At 40.1% G+C, this 15,575-nt stretch overlaps 1 protein-coding gene across 1 annotated transcript; it reads left to right on the top strand.

Annotated features, from left to right (window-relative positions):
- Positions 1-831: 831 nt before the first annotated feature.
- Positions 832-12,036, top strand: tent5bb (terminal nucleotidyltransferase 5Bb). Its single transcript, XM_085262350.1, has 2 exons — positions 832-1,256; positions 9,583-12,036. The coding sequence occupies exons 1-2, from the start codon at positions 1,101-1,103 to the stop codon at positions 10,606-10,608; spliced, it is 1,182 nt and encodes a 393-aa protein (XP_085118476.1). The 5' UTR covers positions 832-1,100; the 3' UTR covers positions 10,609-12,036.
- The last annotated feature ends 3,539 nt before the right edge of the window (positions 12,037-15,575 follow it).

Genomic DNA, 15,575 nt, shown 5'->3' with positions numbered 1-15,575 from the left:
CTAACTTTAACAAAGTAGTTATTTTAACAAAAAATTAATTATCTTTCCTGAGATGCAATTCTGCCATTCTGTCGTTGTATCTAAACCCAACCAAACTTTAATCCCACTGTTTACCATACAGTCGCATGAGGGATAAATGATGCTAGTCTGCTAACAGCGGGATATTCAGAAAATAGTCCTAGAGGAAAAGGCCAGACAAATGTTGTGATGTGAAGCATTTGTTCATCTTTTAACACGGGGTCAAGAAGTTTCGTTTTCTTTTCTTTTGAAAATAACTCAGGACTTTGGCTTTAAAGAAGTGTTATGATTGCTAATGTTACTGTTTTTAATTGTTTAAGCTTCACAGTATCAAATCAAAAAGGAAGTCTGTTATTTTTTTTTACAATGAACTTTCAGCTTACTCCATTAAAAACACTGAATTTGAATATGATGATATTATGATTTGTTTCCATACATTTTAGTTGTTATATATTTATTTATTGTTGCAAAATGCATTTGAAGTAAACTTCCTTTGTCTTTTCTCCTTCCTATTAAACAGACCAGTGTGAGATGAGGTACTGTATGCAGTTTGGGTAAAGTCTTGAAGCCTGACGTGAGCAGTTCAAGGTTGTGTTTTTTTTACTTGCACATAGTAATTACTATACTTCCTACAGTCATTGAACATGCCATGTGACGCAAGGGAAGTAGGTGTTCACGGGTCTGTGTGCAAACGGAGTGCAGTCTGTATGCTGAAGCATTATTAAAGCTCTGGCCAGCCAATGGGGTGGCGCCCGTTAATCCCTGCTCGGTTAAAACCCCGGGCGAGTCCAGAGGAGGCTCTAATGTGCACAGACAGTCAGTGGAGACAGAGAGCGACGCAGGCGCAGGAAGTTTTGTTCTGGGAATGTGCGATGTTCTAAAAGAGTTAACACATTTTGGAGCTTTCTGAAAGTTTTTCCACAAGAACAGACAGAGAGTGAGAGAGGGACACGCACTGGGAGCTTTTCACACCCACTGTCGCCCTAACATCACCGGCTCTTCCTCGTTTGAGGAGAATTGCTTCAAGTTGTTCTAACAGTGCAACGACACTTTCTCTGGACGTCCCGTTGCCTCCGGTCGTCATGTCCTCCGGTGATGTCTCGGAGCAGAGTCGGCGGGTGAGCGTGCTGTCATGGGATCAGGTTCGGCGTTTGGACTCCATCCTTGGAGAGAGCGTACCGATCCACGGCCGAGGAAACTTCCCCACGCTGTCCGTGCAGCCCCGGCAGATCGTTCAGGTGAGACCCCTCTCACTAGCTCTCTCACTAGCTCTCTCATAGTCGTTTTGCTATCTAATAAAACGCACTGAAGCAGAAGTGACAGAGAAGAGGGAAAAGTACATCTTCTCTTAGTTTCATGTATCCCCATATCGCCCTATTCTCAACAAACAGAGAAAAAAAAAGAAAGAAATTAATGAAAAACTGTTATTTTGATTAATTTGACACAAGGTGTGTTACCTTTTTGGGTGAAAGGCAATTTTAATGCTCTGCATATATAAAGATATTCCGCCACTGTTGCTCACAACTGTGTCATATGCCATCTTGGTAATAAAGTTTTTAGTAATTAGAAAATAGCAGTTTACAGTAGTCTGCTGACAGTGGGTGAGTGCAGTATATTTATTTTGCAGTGACTGTGGAGTCAATGAGATTTCACTTGCTCCAAAGGTACACAGTAACATAACTTCTAAACAAGCCCGGCTAATCAAAATCAGGCCTACATATTGAAATATTCTGTTTGCTCCACATTCTGCTGTTTTTCTGCAGTAATTAGGATTTGTGGCAGAACTGATAAAACTTTAAAAGATACTCAATCACTTACAGTCAGACACATTAGTGGAGATGATCTGACACTGTGACTGCAGTTTTCCACTAACTCACTAGTGCTTCTCCTCCGCAAGTCCCTTTTTCACAGTTTCTGTGAGATAATGACCACACCACAGTATATTTACTAGAACTGGAACATGTGGGGATTTGCGTGGGCTGCAGTTTTTCCGGACATTAATAGCCTGTAATCCTGGTTCATGTGTTGCTTGAATGATTAATATTTTCTACAGTGTTCATATGGGGGAGGGAAGACCTTGCGCGTGCACACACACACACACACACACACACACACACACACACACACACACACACACACACACACACATTTCAAAGACCCCTATAATCAAAGAGGCCTACCAATGTAATCTCTCCCCTGTGATGCCTTTCTTCCATTACATAGTCCTCTAGTCATAAGGGACCTTAACCATTTTTTCTTACAATGAGCCTGCATTCTTTTTGTGGAACTTTCGGATTAAATTCTTAAGAAAATTTCTTATCCAGAATATTCTTTATCTATTGTGTTTGAGTGCTAAGACGTTGGCATACTCAATACTGCTTAACCCAAAACACCAGTAAAGTTTTTTTTAACTTACTAAAACTATAGACTCTATGTAAAAGATGGATGTAGCAATTGTGACATCACTCATTGATGTCACAATTCTGAAAACATGAAGCTCATCTACAAACAACGTGCCTCCGTCCAGCTAAACTCTGCACTATTCCACTGTCAGTTTTGCAAATCTCTGAATGCAGTTTGCATGAATTTGCGCACATTGTTGACATAGGAACACTGGCTTACAAAATGCAACACGCTAAGTCCCAGTTAATTCAGTTCGATTCAGTTCAATTTTATGTATGTATTTTATGTATTTGCAAGCGCTTTGGTGACAGTGGCAAGGTTAAACTCCCTACTAACAGGAAGAAACCTCTGGCAGAACCAGGCTCAGAGAGAGGCAACCATCTTTTGAAACTGGTTGGGGCGAGTGGATGAAGACAGTGATCAATAATAACTAATAGTAGCTTGCCTCCACCAGTGTGTGAATGTGAGAGTGAATGAATAGTGGAATTGTAAAGCGCTTTGGGTGCCTTGAAAAGCGCTATATAAATCCAATCCATTATTATTATTATTATTAATAAATAATACAGAGAGGTGTATAAACACATAGTGAGTGGAAAAGGTGACTAAAGAAGAAACTGTGCAGTTGTGCTTGTTCAGCCTTAATTTGAAGAACAATTCGATCATGTGTCATTGTGTGAAAGAGGCTTCAAGTGACGTATACAGGTGTTTTATTGAGGAAGAGGCAGAGCGAGAGGCGGAGGAGGCAGCGGAAAGCAATTCTAAAAATTCTCTTGTTAGTTCAGTTGACATAAATATGCTTGTGTGTATTGTTTTGTTCCGTGGAAGAAATAAGTTTTGATAAGATGGTTTTGAGTGGTGTGTTTCATTTTACACTAGATGTGTAGTTTGTGTTCTGAGTTTTGAGAAGTGGAGCCACGGTTTCTGGAAATGTGTTTAAGAAAATCTGGGAAAGTACTTAATGTAGCTGTGGGAGGTGGCGTCATAACATCTTTGAACCAACACATAGCTGCTATTGCTGCTGTTAATAAAATAAAAACTAATTGAGCAGATTAGGATTTCAAGTAAGAACAAAATTGTTTAAATGTGTAGTTAAGAAGTCACACACATCCAGCTCAAATCTTTACGAAGCAGTTCAAAAAGTATGGAAGAACCTGGCAAATGCTATGGCAGCTTAGCTGATCTTATCCACTGTGAGTGTGAGGTCTATTGTTTTTTTGGCCAAATGTGAAATGTTAAGATGTCTGCTGGTAGAAGCTATAAAGTGGGCTAACAACTGTTTGATCTGTTACTCGCAGATGAAACAGCTCATTTACAGAAATATATCAATTGAGTGCAACAGTAAATCCCTGAAACCACCTTCTCTGTGGCAGCTGAACCTGTCAGGATTAACCTTTCTGGTGGAAACCATGAAGGCACTGCATCTATAAGTGTAGACTGATTTGAAATTGTGTTCTGTATGACCATGCAGATATCGTGACAAAAAAAAAAATGAAGCGACACAATGCTCCCTGTTGAAAGACTTAATGTCTGCAAGTTGATTTTTATACCATGTGGCCATGAATGGAAACCAGTGGCAGTGTGGTTGGAGGGGGAAAAAGTTTTGTGATTTAAGCCACTATCAAATGGTTGACAGTAATGCGGGGTGTTTCACAGTAAATAGGCTGCAACATTCAAAACCACTAGTTTGCCACTTTTTCAACCTTCCCATCAGACAAAGTCATCCCCCTAAGTGATTTTGTAGCCACACTAGTATTTTGTTCTGTCATACTGGGCGAAGTAACTGATGGATCACAGTCCCAAAGGGTCACAGGACAATCTCTTAACAGTGTATTTGTCTAATATCCACATTAAAATAACATCTGTTTGTGGTCTGGTTGTGAGTGAACCCTGGGAGCAGTGAAGGAAAACTTTTGCCATTACTCACACTTCTGTGAACGTTGACAGCTCAAAGCCAGATCCTGTGATATCCCTCTCAGCGGACTAAACCTACACACACCCAGTGTACTACATACCGAGGAGCATCATATCACATGATGAAAAACGCAGATTACGTGACGCATGCATCATAGTTACGTAAATTGTTGAATGGGTTCATATGTGGAGGCAGAGGTATGGGTTCTTATTTTTCATGAAACCTTGAAACATTACTCCACTCTCCAGACAGTAGCGAATGGCCTGGGTTTGAAGCAGAATATGAGGATGGGATTAGTGCCTGTAATAACAGTGGGCTTGAGGGTTGGGCATGACAAAGTGTTACTGTGGTAAATGGAGAGCAGTCGCCTGAGCCGCTGTTGCCCTTGCCAGACTGTAAACCAACTCCTCAGTAGGCTATTGTTGGGACCGAGCAACATGAAGACACCACATGCTCCCAGTTCCCGTAGAGGAGGTAACCTGGGAACATTCATTTCTAGGCTGAATGTTTTTTTTTTAGTGTTGATGGTATCTCTTTGGCTGGGCTTTCCATTCATGAGTTGGAGTTTCTGTCTGCTCATTTTAATTTCAAATTGAAAGTTTGCAAACTAAAACTTCCCATCATTTCTTTTGTGGACAGGGCAATAGCTATATCTGGAACACACAAGGTGTAGATTTTATTTTTACATTTTAAAACCCATACATTAAAAAATGTTTAAGGGTACTCTCTGTCATTACTCAAACTTTATAATAAATTGTTCATCACCCAATGCCTTTTTCTAGGTTGTATTTGTAAATATGATGCATTCTCAATGAATTACCTGGTACAGTAAAGGTTACATCAAACCATCTTGTGGTACAAATTAAAATTTTATAAAGTGAATCTATCTTTTGAAACCTATAGTTCATATACTCTGGTCTGAATCAGCTGTGTTTGTAAACTTGTAGCTTTTTCCTGTAGTTTGGCTTCTTTTGACACGAGAAAACTGCAAGTTAACCAAAATGTGTGAATGCAAACCACAGGAAGAAGTCAGTGAGTTCTGGATTAGCTGATAACATGGTTATGGTTCCATTCATGGCCAACAGGGTTAGTTGCTACAGCTAGTGTACTCTACTGCATCCCAGAAAGCGAACTCAGGTGTATGCTGCTCAGACTTGGTAGCTAGGTTGGATCGAGGTTGGATCAAGTTATCACGTTATCTAAAAAAAAATCAACACTCAGGAGTTCAAAGACCAAAGTTTCTTGGTATTATTGTTTTGGTTTGCTTGATTTTAGAGTTAAAATGCAAATACACAGACTACTTTTAAGTATAACTATATTTAAAGTAGCTAAAAATAATTACAATGCCATAGGCAAGGATAGCTTGTTATAAAATACGGTTGGCAAAAAACAAACAAACTAAGTGTTAAACATAATGAAATTTAAAAAATACAGAGTTGCGGGTGTATAAGTTTTAATTACTAGTTTTTCCACCTCAAGTTTTCATACTGAACAGTTTACTTGCTTACACCTAAACTATTACGATTCTGTTCCAGTGCTGTATCCGAGTCTTTTAATTTGTGATTTTATATGAGATAAGTCAGATGGTTGTGAGGTTAGTAAGACTGGTTTTTACTAATAAATCCACATACACTAGAGTGGTTCTCACCAGTTTAATCTTACATGGCTGGCACAGACATCTAATACAGCAAAAGTCCCCCCAAATTGGTCCCTTGGATATATTCCTATCAAATAAAGTTTGAGTGGACTGAGACATTAAAACTTAAGTGAATCCTTGAAACTGAATCCTTCTTTGAAAACTTTTATCACAAGAGCATCATGTTTCAGCACACAACCCATTCTTGTCTAAGAGCACAGGTGAAATGAGCACCCGTGCATAAGAAATTTGAGGAAGCATTTCAAGTCAGAAGTAAAACCATCATCAGCATCCTCTGCTGTCTGCCAAGCTACTGTACTACTGACTGGCTGGGTTAGTCTTGGAGTGGATTTGAAGGTCAGGGACTCATAACTCCTCATTTGATGTCGCCATTTACTTGGCACAGGGATAATCTGTCTCACTGCCCAGAGCTCTCATTGGCGTCCAGGGGACTATGTGCTGGCAACTGGCTGGGTCATTTCAAACAGCTATAATAAAAACACACTTTGTCCACAGCTTAAATGAAATAGTCAAGGAAACTATTAAGATGCCAGAAGGAAAGTGGAAAGACTGTCGCCAAGGCGTTGTCAACACCAGACAGTCTGGTGTGTTTGCAATTCTTTTTGTAATGTGTTTTTACATCACTGTAAGTGTTAGGCTCTCATCAGGTGCTGGTGAGTCATTTGGGAAATGTACCATCCTGTTTTATGAGTGGTAAAGGATGCATTCTGTGGGGCTAGCACAGCTGTACTTCCCCATACACTACTTTTGGGACTCCCAAACAAACACATTATAGTGTGCTGTTAACTCAAACCAACTGTTTAAGTGTGAGGTCAGTGAAAATACTTTCTGTGGGTTTCCCTTGGATAGGTTAAAAAAAATCTCTGCAGTCTTGTCCACTGGACTGAAATCCTGCATAATTTCTCTCTGCAAAAATATTCTCTCTACCTTTTCTCATTAGATTTTGGAGTAATGGGGTTTCTTTAGTTCATTTAATAGCACAATATACTATATATATTTGGCTGCTCTTGAAGTGTTTGCTTGTTGTTTCGTTTAGGTTTAGGTAACAGAAAACTAGAAGTATACTGGATTTGTGGTCAAACTGATTGAATTATTAGAAATATGTTGCTTTTTTTCAGAATCTGTAGTTTAAAAGTTTTTAAGAAACTACCATTCAGTTGTCAGGACATGTAGCATTTCATTGTCTGTGTATTAAGCACAGTGCATGATACTGTATGTTAGATTGCCTTGGTATAATCATTACATATTTAGTGGCTCCATAGTATAGTAGTTTACACATTTAAGTAGTAAGCAAAATATCCCTGGTTTGATTCTGGGAGGAGACACAAATCCTCCAGTGTTGGGTTAGAAAGGACCTCTGGTGTAAAAATCAAGTATCCAAAACTACTGGCTGTGGTAATTGCTTGTGAATGAGGCAGTAACTGAAATTAGCTTTCTTTTTAAATAATTTTATTTAGTTTGTTTAATATAAATAAACAAGTTTATGAAAACACCAATTTGGGGTTTTAGGTGGAGTAGTAACAAGTTTACTCATCCAGTTCTTCTTATGTGATCTATCTCTAGCTAATGTGCTGATTACCAGATGTGGTCATTAAAACAATGGCTTCAGGACACAACTTGACCTAATTCACTTGGAATTAGGTGGAATAAACAACAAAATGCATGTGGAAATATGAGTTTTAGGAATCTTTGAGGATTATTAAATTCACTCTGGGTTGGATTAGACTGTGTGCGTAGCTAGTTAAGGGTTTTAAAGTGTTTTGTCTCTCTGATCGACTAATTTATGGTTCTAGTGAAAACAGTAGCTAGGAATAAAAAACAAAACCAACGACTTTTTGATGTGTCAGAATCATTTTTTTTAAAATTTGTTCCCTGAATGACAAAATATGGGAGAAAAGTTTAATAAAACCAAAAATGACATATTCTGATACATTCTAATATTCTTGTCCAGGGTTAGAGTTCAGCTTAAGGCTTAGAGTAAAATTTTAGCATTCAGTATGTGTGCCCTGTATTTTTTGCAGGTTAAACGTAGCATTATGGTTATACTCTCTTTCAGTATATAGGATTACCTGACTGGATAGGCATTGCTTGTCTCTACGCATTCAGTGAAGAGACATCACACCATTGAACAGTAACATCAGATTCCCATAACATAGTGAGAGCGTTTTAATGAATTGTGAACAGCTGTGCTTTGGATTTCTTCAGACTTGGCCTTGTTAGTTGCCCCCCCCACCCCCTGAGTGTGATTTGAGTGATGTAACAGACAGGAAGCACAAAGATCTTAACTGCCTGTAGTTCTGTAATTTTCCCAAGAACCACAGCAGTACATCTGTACAGTGTGTTCCAATAACATTATAAACACCTTTTTCAATTTGGTCCACATTCATGAGTTTAAAAGTTCAAAGCTCAACAGTTCCTTTTATGAGTCACTTACACCTGTCAAGCACAGACATGTCGCATCTTTTCCACATCTAATCTCTGTGGAGCAGCTTTTTGAGATAAAAAAAAAGCTACAGTCAGCTGCTCCCTGAAGCGTAATTTATGGTGCCACAAATATCTGTCCGCGTACACGGTTCTAGTTGCACAGTGAGCGGAGAAGGGTTTTTAGATGTGCTCCTATTTTGTTCTCCAAAATCCTAACAGTGCGTCGCTGGATGTGCATGACCTATGTGCCTGTTGAAGATACATTAGTTGACAGGTGGGTTGGAATAGGGTTAGGGGTCACAGCGGAGTTCACCAGGAATGGGAAAACCATGAAAAAAAAAGTTGGTTTTACTCGGTTTCAATTCTTGTTACTTGTATATTGTAACTTTGCTTGTGTCTGCAGCTGGCTGATAGACTAACTACACCCCAAGCAAGAGTAGCCCACACACCAGTTGTGGTATATATTTTGTACACTGCCTCCATCACCAAAAAAGCTCTCTATGGGTAGACGGACCGTCCTCAGACTGCCTGAGGACTGTAAATGTGTTACCCCTGCTGAACCATAAATCCCGCTTTATTCACTAGAGGTCACCACGGTGAGTAACTCCACGTATTTGATTTGGCAGATTTTTACACCAGATAAACTTTCTAACACAGCCCCTCAGGGGACTGGTATCTCGTCCTGGGACTGAATCTGGGATCTTTCACTTGTTAAGTGGAATTTATGGTGCAGTGGGGGAAACGCATTCGCAGTCACCTGGCAATCTGGCTTTGGCCCGTCTACTTATAGAGAGCTCTGTTGCCAGAGGGAGGTTTGTGGGTGCTCTTGCTTATGCTGTCGCTGGTCTGTCACTTTATAATGTAAATGGAGGTCATCTCTTTGAGTGAGAGACTACACCAATAAGTAGTCACTTAAGTGCCAGTTGCTCTTTAAAAAAGCTGCAGCGTTTCGTTCACTCCAGAGATGTGTTCTTCATGTAAGCCCTAAACAATAATAAAACATAGCAACTACTTTATTATGCAAGGAAAGATTAAATAAAATATATAATTAAACTTAATCAAACTCAATTACAAATTTATGCTTTATTGTGCGTTCTACTTTCACAATAAACCTAATAAAGTGTTTAGTCTCTCATTTTGTGTCTTTTCTCTGTGTCTTTACTTTCAGGTGGTCAGGGCTCGACTGGAGGAGCATGGCGTGATGGTACGTGATGTTAAGCTGAATGGTTCAGCAGCCAGCCACGTACTTCATGAGGACAACGGCCTTGGCTACAAAGACCTGGACCTGATCTTTGGCTTGAGTTTGACTGATGACAAAACCTTCCGGCTGGTGAAGGACGTGGTGCTGGACTGCCTGGTGGACTTCTTGCCCGAAGGGGTATGCAGAGATCGAATCACAGCCCTTGCCCTAAAGGAGGCATATGTTCAGAAGCTGGTGAAAGTTTGCAACGAGACAGATCGCTGGAGCCTCATCTCACTTTCCAACAACACTGGCAAAAACGTGGAACTGAAGTTTGTGGACACGCTGAGAAGGCAGTTCGAGTTCAGCGTCGACTCCTTCCAGATTACTCTGGACTCATTGCTGCTGTTCGACCGCTGCTCGGAAACAGCCATGTCCGAGACCTTCCACCCTACAGTCCAGGGAGAGAGTATGTATGGAGACTTTGAGGAAGCTCTGGATCACCTCCGCTCCAAGACCATCGCCACCCGCAGTCCAGAAGAGATCCGGGGCGGCGGCCTGCTCAAGTACTGCCACCTGCTGGTGCGCGGTTTCCATCCATCTTCCGCAACTCAGATGAAACAGATGCAGCGCTACATGTGCTCGCGCTTCTTCATCGACTTCCCCGACATAAGCGAGCAGCAGAGAAAGCTGGAGGGATATCTGCAGAACCACTTTGCGGGCATGGAGGACAAGCGCTATGAGTATCTGGTGACTCTGAGACAAGTGGTGGATGAAAGCACTGTGTGTCTGATGGGACACGAGCGCCGGCAAACGCTGGCTCTTATTTCTGCCCTGGCGTTGCGTGTAATGGCCGAACAGAATGCCATCCCCGCTCTGTCCAACATCACCTGCTACTACCAGCCTGCTCCCTATGTCAGAGACGTCAACTTCAGCAATTACTACGTGGCGCAAGTTCAGTCACCCATGGCTACGTGCAGTAACTCTTATCAAACATGGCTGCCTTGCAGCTGAGCAGTGTCTTTTATCACTGCGTGGAAAGTTTATGTTTCTTTTTTGAACCTTTACTTTGATGTAAGCAGAACATTCATTAACCGAAATGTTCACTGTAAGGGGTCAGTGTTGTGTCGAACAGCCTTGGCTGTAGAAGACAATCCATTCTTCTCAGTGTGAAGCTATTTACTGGGTCTGTGAGCTGTACATCTTAAGTTTCTAGCTCTGCTGCCTTCACGGAATAGGTCTTTGTTTTGTTAGATGAACTTGCGTTTCAAAACAGGAAATTATATTTTCAACGTGTGCCTGTGATTTGTTTTGAATTTTTAAAGGATAATTTGGTAGGGAAAGTGAAGATCGGAAGGAAAGGAGGGAGGCAAATGACATGTACTAAGGTTTGGCCAGACAGGAAGGAATCTAACTGCCAACTTATTGCTCAGGGCATTTTCATCTAAAAAACTTTTGTGCCCTAAACATTCAATTTATAGGTCACACAGCTATTAGCAACTACACAAAGTTTAACTTGTTATTGACCCAGCGCATAAAAGAATCTTCTGTCTTGCTGTCTGATCATCTGCATATTTACAGTACAGCCCAATTCACTACCTTATTGTTCTGTTTACATATTTTTCCTGTTGTGTTGAATGATTCTCACTAATGCCATTTTATTAAACGATTTTTTTAAACAAGTGATGATAAGAAAGCCAGTTGCACAAATTTACATATGCTCAAGCATCTAAACCTGCTGCAAGTGGGAAATGTTAGCAAATCGACTGAATTGTGTTAGAAATGCGACAGCTGAAGACATAAAACAAGTTTCAGTAATGTATAGTTATAACAGCGATGGAGCTCTTGAAGCTAGAACATGATGGATGCTGATGCATTGGGATTTTAGGGTGTCATGTGCTTGGTATCCCTGTAACAATGTAGCTTTGTTATTTTGACCCCCAACTTTGTTGTTTTGCCAACTCTTGTATCAAAAATATTCCACTAAGTTATATCAATTAACACTGCTGTAAAAAAAAAAAAGAAATCTAATATGAGCCATTATAATTATACCTTTTTGTTCTGGTATTTCATAACCAATGTGGATGTATATGGAAAAATATGAAGGCTTTATATATGAACGTTTTCAGTTTGTGTCTGATGTAGGCTCGGGTCTTAATGAAATGTAAATACTGGTTACGAAACCAAACTTTTTTTTTTTTTTGTCATTTTTTTGTTCTGACTGTGGTTTCAGCTGACCTGACTGGGAGGGAAAAGGACCAAAGACATTCTTTGTGTAGCATGACAAACAAGGACTGTATATGGTTTCAAGTGCCTGAATATGACCTTTGTAGTAGTTGTTATGTATGAACTGTTTTTGAATCTTTTTCATTCAGGTTACTGTAAATTTCTATATCTAGGGTCAGGGTACTTGTTTCATTAAAAAAAATATCAAAAGTTTAACGATGGTGATACTTTGGTCTTTCTTTTCACATTCTTGGAAGAGAAGTAAGATGTGGATGATAAGATGTTGACTCAAATTTGTCTAGAGACGTGCAGAATAAATGCATACTTTATCTCCGGTCGGTGTATCGCACTTTCTCAGTTTCAGTTGCTGCAGATCTCCCTCTGTGTATGTTTTGCGATCTTTCTCAATCACACACAAAACAGCTTGTGTGTTGTCTGTGTTCCATCAGCTACACAAAAACACTTATTTGTTCAAGCTCTGTGCCTCCCTTTTTTTGCCTCCCTGAGCAGAGTTTTCCCATGAGCCTGCACCTGTGCATTAGTCACGTCCCGCCAGCTGTGAATCTGACAAAGGTTTCCCTTTGCCCTATAGTCTCAAAAATGGAGATCTCTGTTACCTTGGATGAGTTGAGCTCTAATAGGTGCTGCTGAGAGCCAGGTGGTAAAATGGAAGTGCCGCCTTTTCAATAATGTCATGATATACTCGATATACTCCTCACCAATAATTCTCTCCTATGATATTTTGTAATTACTTTTGCATAACTGGGGACGACTTCTTGGTATTTACTTGAGCATGAAATGGCAAATAGCTTGACACACCTGCTAAATATTTGTGGGTAAACAAGACATAGTACTTGGTCATTAAGGAAGTGCTGGAACAAATTAGTGAAGTCCTTGGTTATAAGTTCAATTGGAAGAAATGCATCTGTCAGAGTGATTAAAGAGGCGAGGTATAAATGCAGCTAGGGAAACAGCCAGTGAGGACAGCTAATCCTCAGTGGATTAGCTGTCAGAATTTTCTCCAAACTGCTACACAAACAGTCAAGGAAACATGTAGTAGGACTCCAACAGGGAGCTCCATGGGATAAGCATGCGTGAACACGGCAACTGAGACGGAGCTTGCCTTACCTTTAACAGCCCAACGATTTCTGCGTCTGGTGGCCAGACCTCAAGAGACTTTTAGAGAGCTGGGAGGAAGTGTGTAAATGATAATAAACAAACTACAGCAAGTTGTCAAAGTTTAATTTGCTTAAGATTAAGGCTGAACTTGTAGCCCTGTGAGCATGACTCTGTTTATGAAAATGGAGGCCAGTCAGTCTACTGCAGATGGATTGCTTTTAAATTTCATACATAAATTCATATATAAGCACATGCATCAGCGCTATAGAGTTTGATGATCTAAATTTGGCTGCAGGCTGTTGACTTCAAACTTATGAAATTTAATGCTGTTTTGCTTGATTCTTTGGTTGCTTTTGACCTACTTAGTGACAAAGAGATGTCTGATTAGCCATCATTTTAGAATCTCAAACATAGTTTTTACCTGATTATACCAAAACTTTGGCCCAGATGTGAAATTTTGTAAATTTAGGTAAGGGGTATAATAATAATGTATATTTTATTGATCCCCATGGGGAAATTACTCTCTCTGCATTTGACCGATTCACTCAGTGAAGCAGTGGGCAGCTACTAAGCAGGCGTACTGGGGTGCAGGGTGTAGGGACAGTACCTTGCTCAGGGGTACCACTCAGTGGATTTGAACCCCCGCCCTTCCGCTCATGGGGGGACCACTCTACCTACTGAACTATCCCTGCCCCCAAATCTGTATCTGTATTGGTGAAGGTGCAGGCACCAGTCACAAGCTTTCTGTAATAACAACTAGTCCTAACGATTCTTAAACTTTGCCAATAGGTTGCAAACTATTAGTTGGTGTCCTGATGAAAACCATCATTGTAGCATTGTATTAATCAGAAAATATTTAAAGGTATAAAGAAGTTCTAGACAGGTTTACCTACAATGTGAACATGAATATGCTAGCAGTATTGCATATAATTTAGCATGCTAATGTTAGCAATGGAGTCCGGTGCTTTTTAGCCTTGTACGTATTTGCGGATAGCATGATGTTGTCTGAACAAAACACTGTCAGAGATTGTTACGTAGTGACCAAAGCAGCACGAGGTTTTTAGTACGTACCTCTCTGCAGCTAACTTGATGACTGCCAGCAACCTCTGTTAACCACTCGGGTTGCCAACTGTCCCGTTTTAGCTGGGACATCCCAAATAATGAGCAAAATTATTTGTGTCCTTTATTCTGCCTTAAATATCCAGTATATTGACCGTTACCTGCAACGCCACTGACCAAAAAAACAGCACGCTTAAAAATACCAAAGCTGATTTTGGCCGCAGTCATATCAGACAAGTGCTTCGTGTCCAGTCACGGCCAGTTTCGCACACGTGATATGTGATTGTGATTTGCCGTTTGGTCTCCATAGCATAATAAACTAATAATAATAAACTGGATAACTGATATAACTGTATTTACAGTAATTTATTTGAATATTTTTTATTTTTTGCTAATTTCTTAGAGGAAACGCCCATGTGATTTCTGTCATCATTTACTGTATTTTTCTTTATTGTTTTAGATGATGTATTGATTAAACTGAATAAGAACATTTTACTGCACTTTTATTATAAGAACATGAATATACAGCACATATTTACACTATGCCCAGCTGGTTGTGCATTGTGCTTCTGGCATGCCAGAGTGTGTCTTATTTGATAATTAAAAACCCTAGTAACCCTAGTAACCACTCATCAATCAGTTGGGGGATACACACTTTTCCCTAGTGATAGGTGGTTACTAGGGGGTCACTGACATTTTAACAAACGGTTTCACAACGACCGCCAGCAACCACTTGCAACCAGTCAGGAATTAGACATTTTTTCCTCATGGAATTTGGTTCCCAGATGATCACAGACAGCTCACTAGCACTGCATGACTGCGTTAATGCTGTAAGTAAGTTCAAACATGAGTTATGGGACTTAAATGTTGTTAGGATTTTCACTGAGAATAAATGTTACATAAATATCAATCTTATCAAATATGCAGCCTCTGACTGGAGAGCCTAAGTGGCAGGGAAACAAAGCTGAACCGGCAACCTTCCGGTTACAAGACAAACTGCCAACTCTTTGAGCCACGATCGCCCCATCAAGAACATCAAGCAAATTAGCAAGACCCACTGCTTGGTATTTGTTGGTACAAACAGTTAAAATATGCTCCTTTTATTTTCAAATAAAATTCTACAAATGATTAATTTCGTGTGGAATTTTTTTTAGATAGCTTTAAAACTCGTAGTTATAAAACATTAAAACAAACCATGGTGGAGTCTTTAAATTAATTTATTCAGAATCAACGGCCAGCAACTTTCTTCAAGAGGAGCAGAAAAATCATGCACCTGAGATTTAAGGCAGTGTAAGCACAGCTGTGTTTTTCCTGGACAAAGACCACAGATAAATATGACACTGTGGAAAGCACTGTGGTTCATAGTGTTCCACAGCGCCCACCAGCTCTAAGCAGCTTGGCCTTCTCAGCTCTGTTTTCTCCAGTCTACGTGGGTGGGCCTCCTGGGATGAACTCTCACCACAGACATTGGAACTTAAAAGGTCTTGTTATCATTTTCTCCTCCCCTCATCTGTCAGTCTTCTGCAGACAGTAATCTCTATCTGACAACTGCAATGTGAATGTTGCTCAGAATGTTT

The sequence above is a fragment of the Mchenga conophoros genome, linkage group LG22 (assembly GCF_057382185.1).
Source record: "Mchenga conophoros isolate Kocher_MC1m ecotype Shallow Benthic linkage group LG22, M_conophoros_male_GT1.1, whole genome shotgun sequence".
In the NCBI taxonomy this organism is placed as follows: domain Eukaryota; kingdom Metazoa; phylum Chordata; class Actinopteri; order Cichliformes; family Cichlidae; genus Mchenga; species Mchenga conophoros.
This window is presented reverse-complemented; position numbering and strand designations above follow the sequence as displayed.

Excerpts from the sequence above, each read along its gene's own strand:
- tent5bb (XM_085262350.1), top strand. The coding sequence starts at position 1,101 with ATGTCCTCCGGTGATGTCTCGGAGCAGAGTCGGCGGGTGAGCGTGCTG. Across the intron at positions 1,257-9,582 it reads AGCCCCGGCAGATCGTTCAG|GTGGTCAGGGCTCGACTGGA; the intron begins GTGAGACCCCTC and ends CTTTACTTTCAG.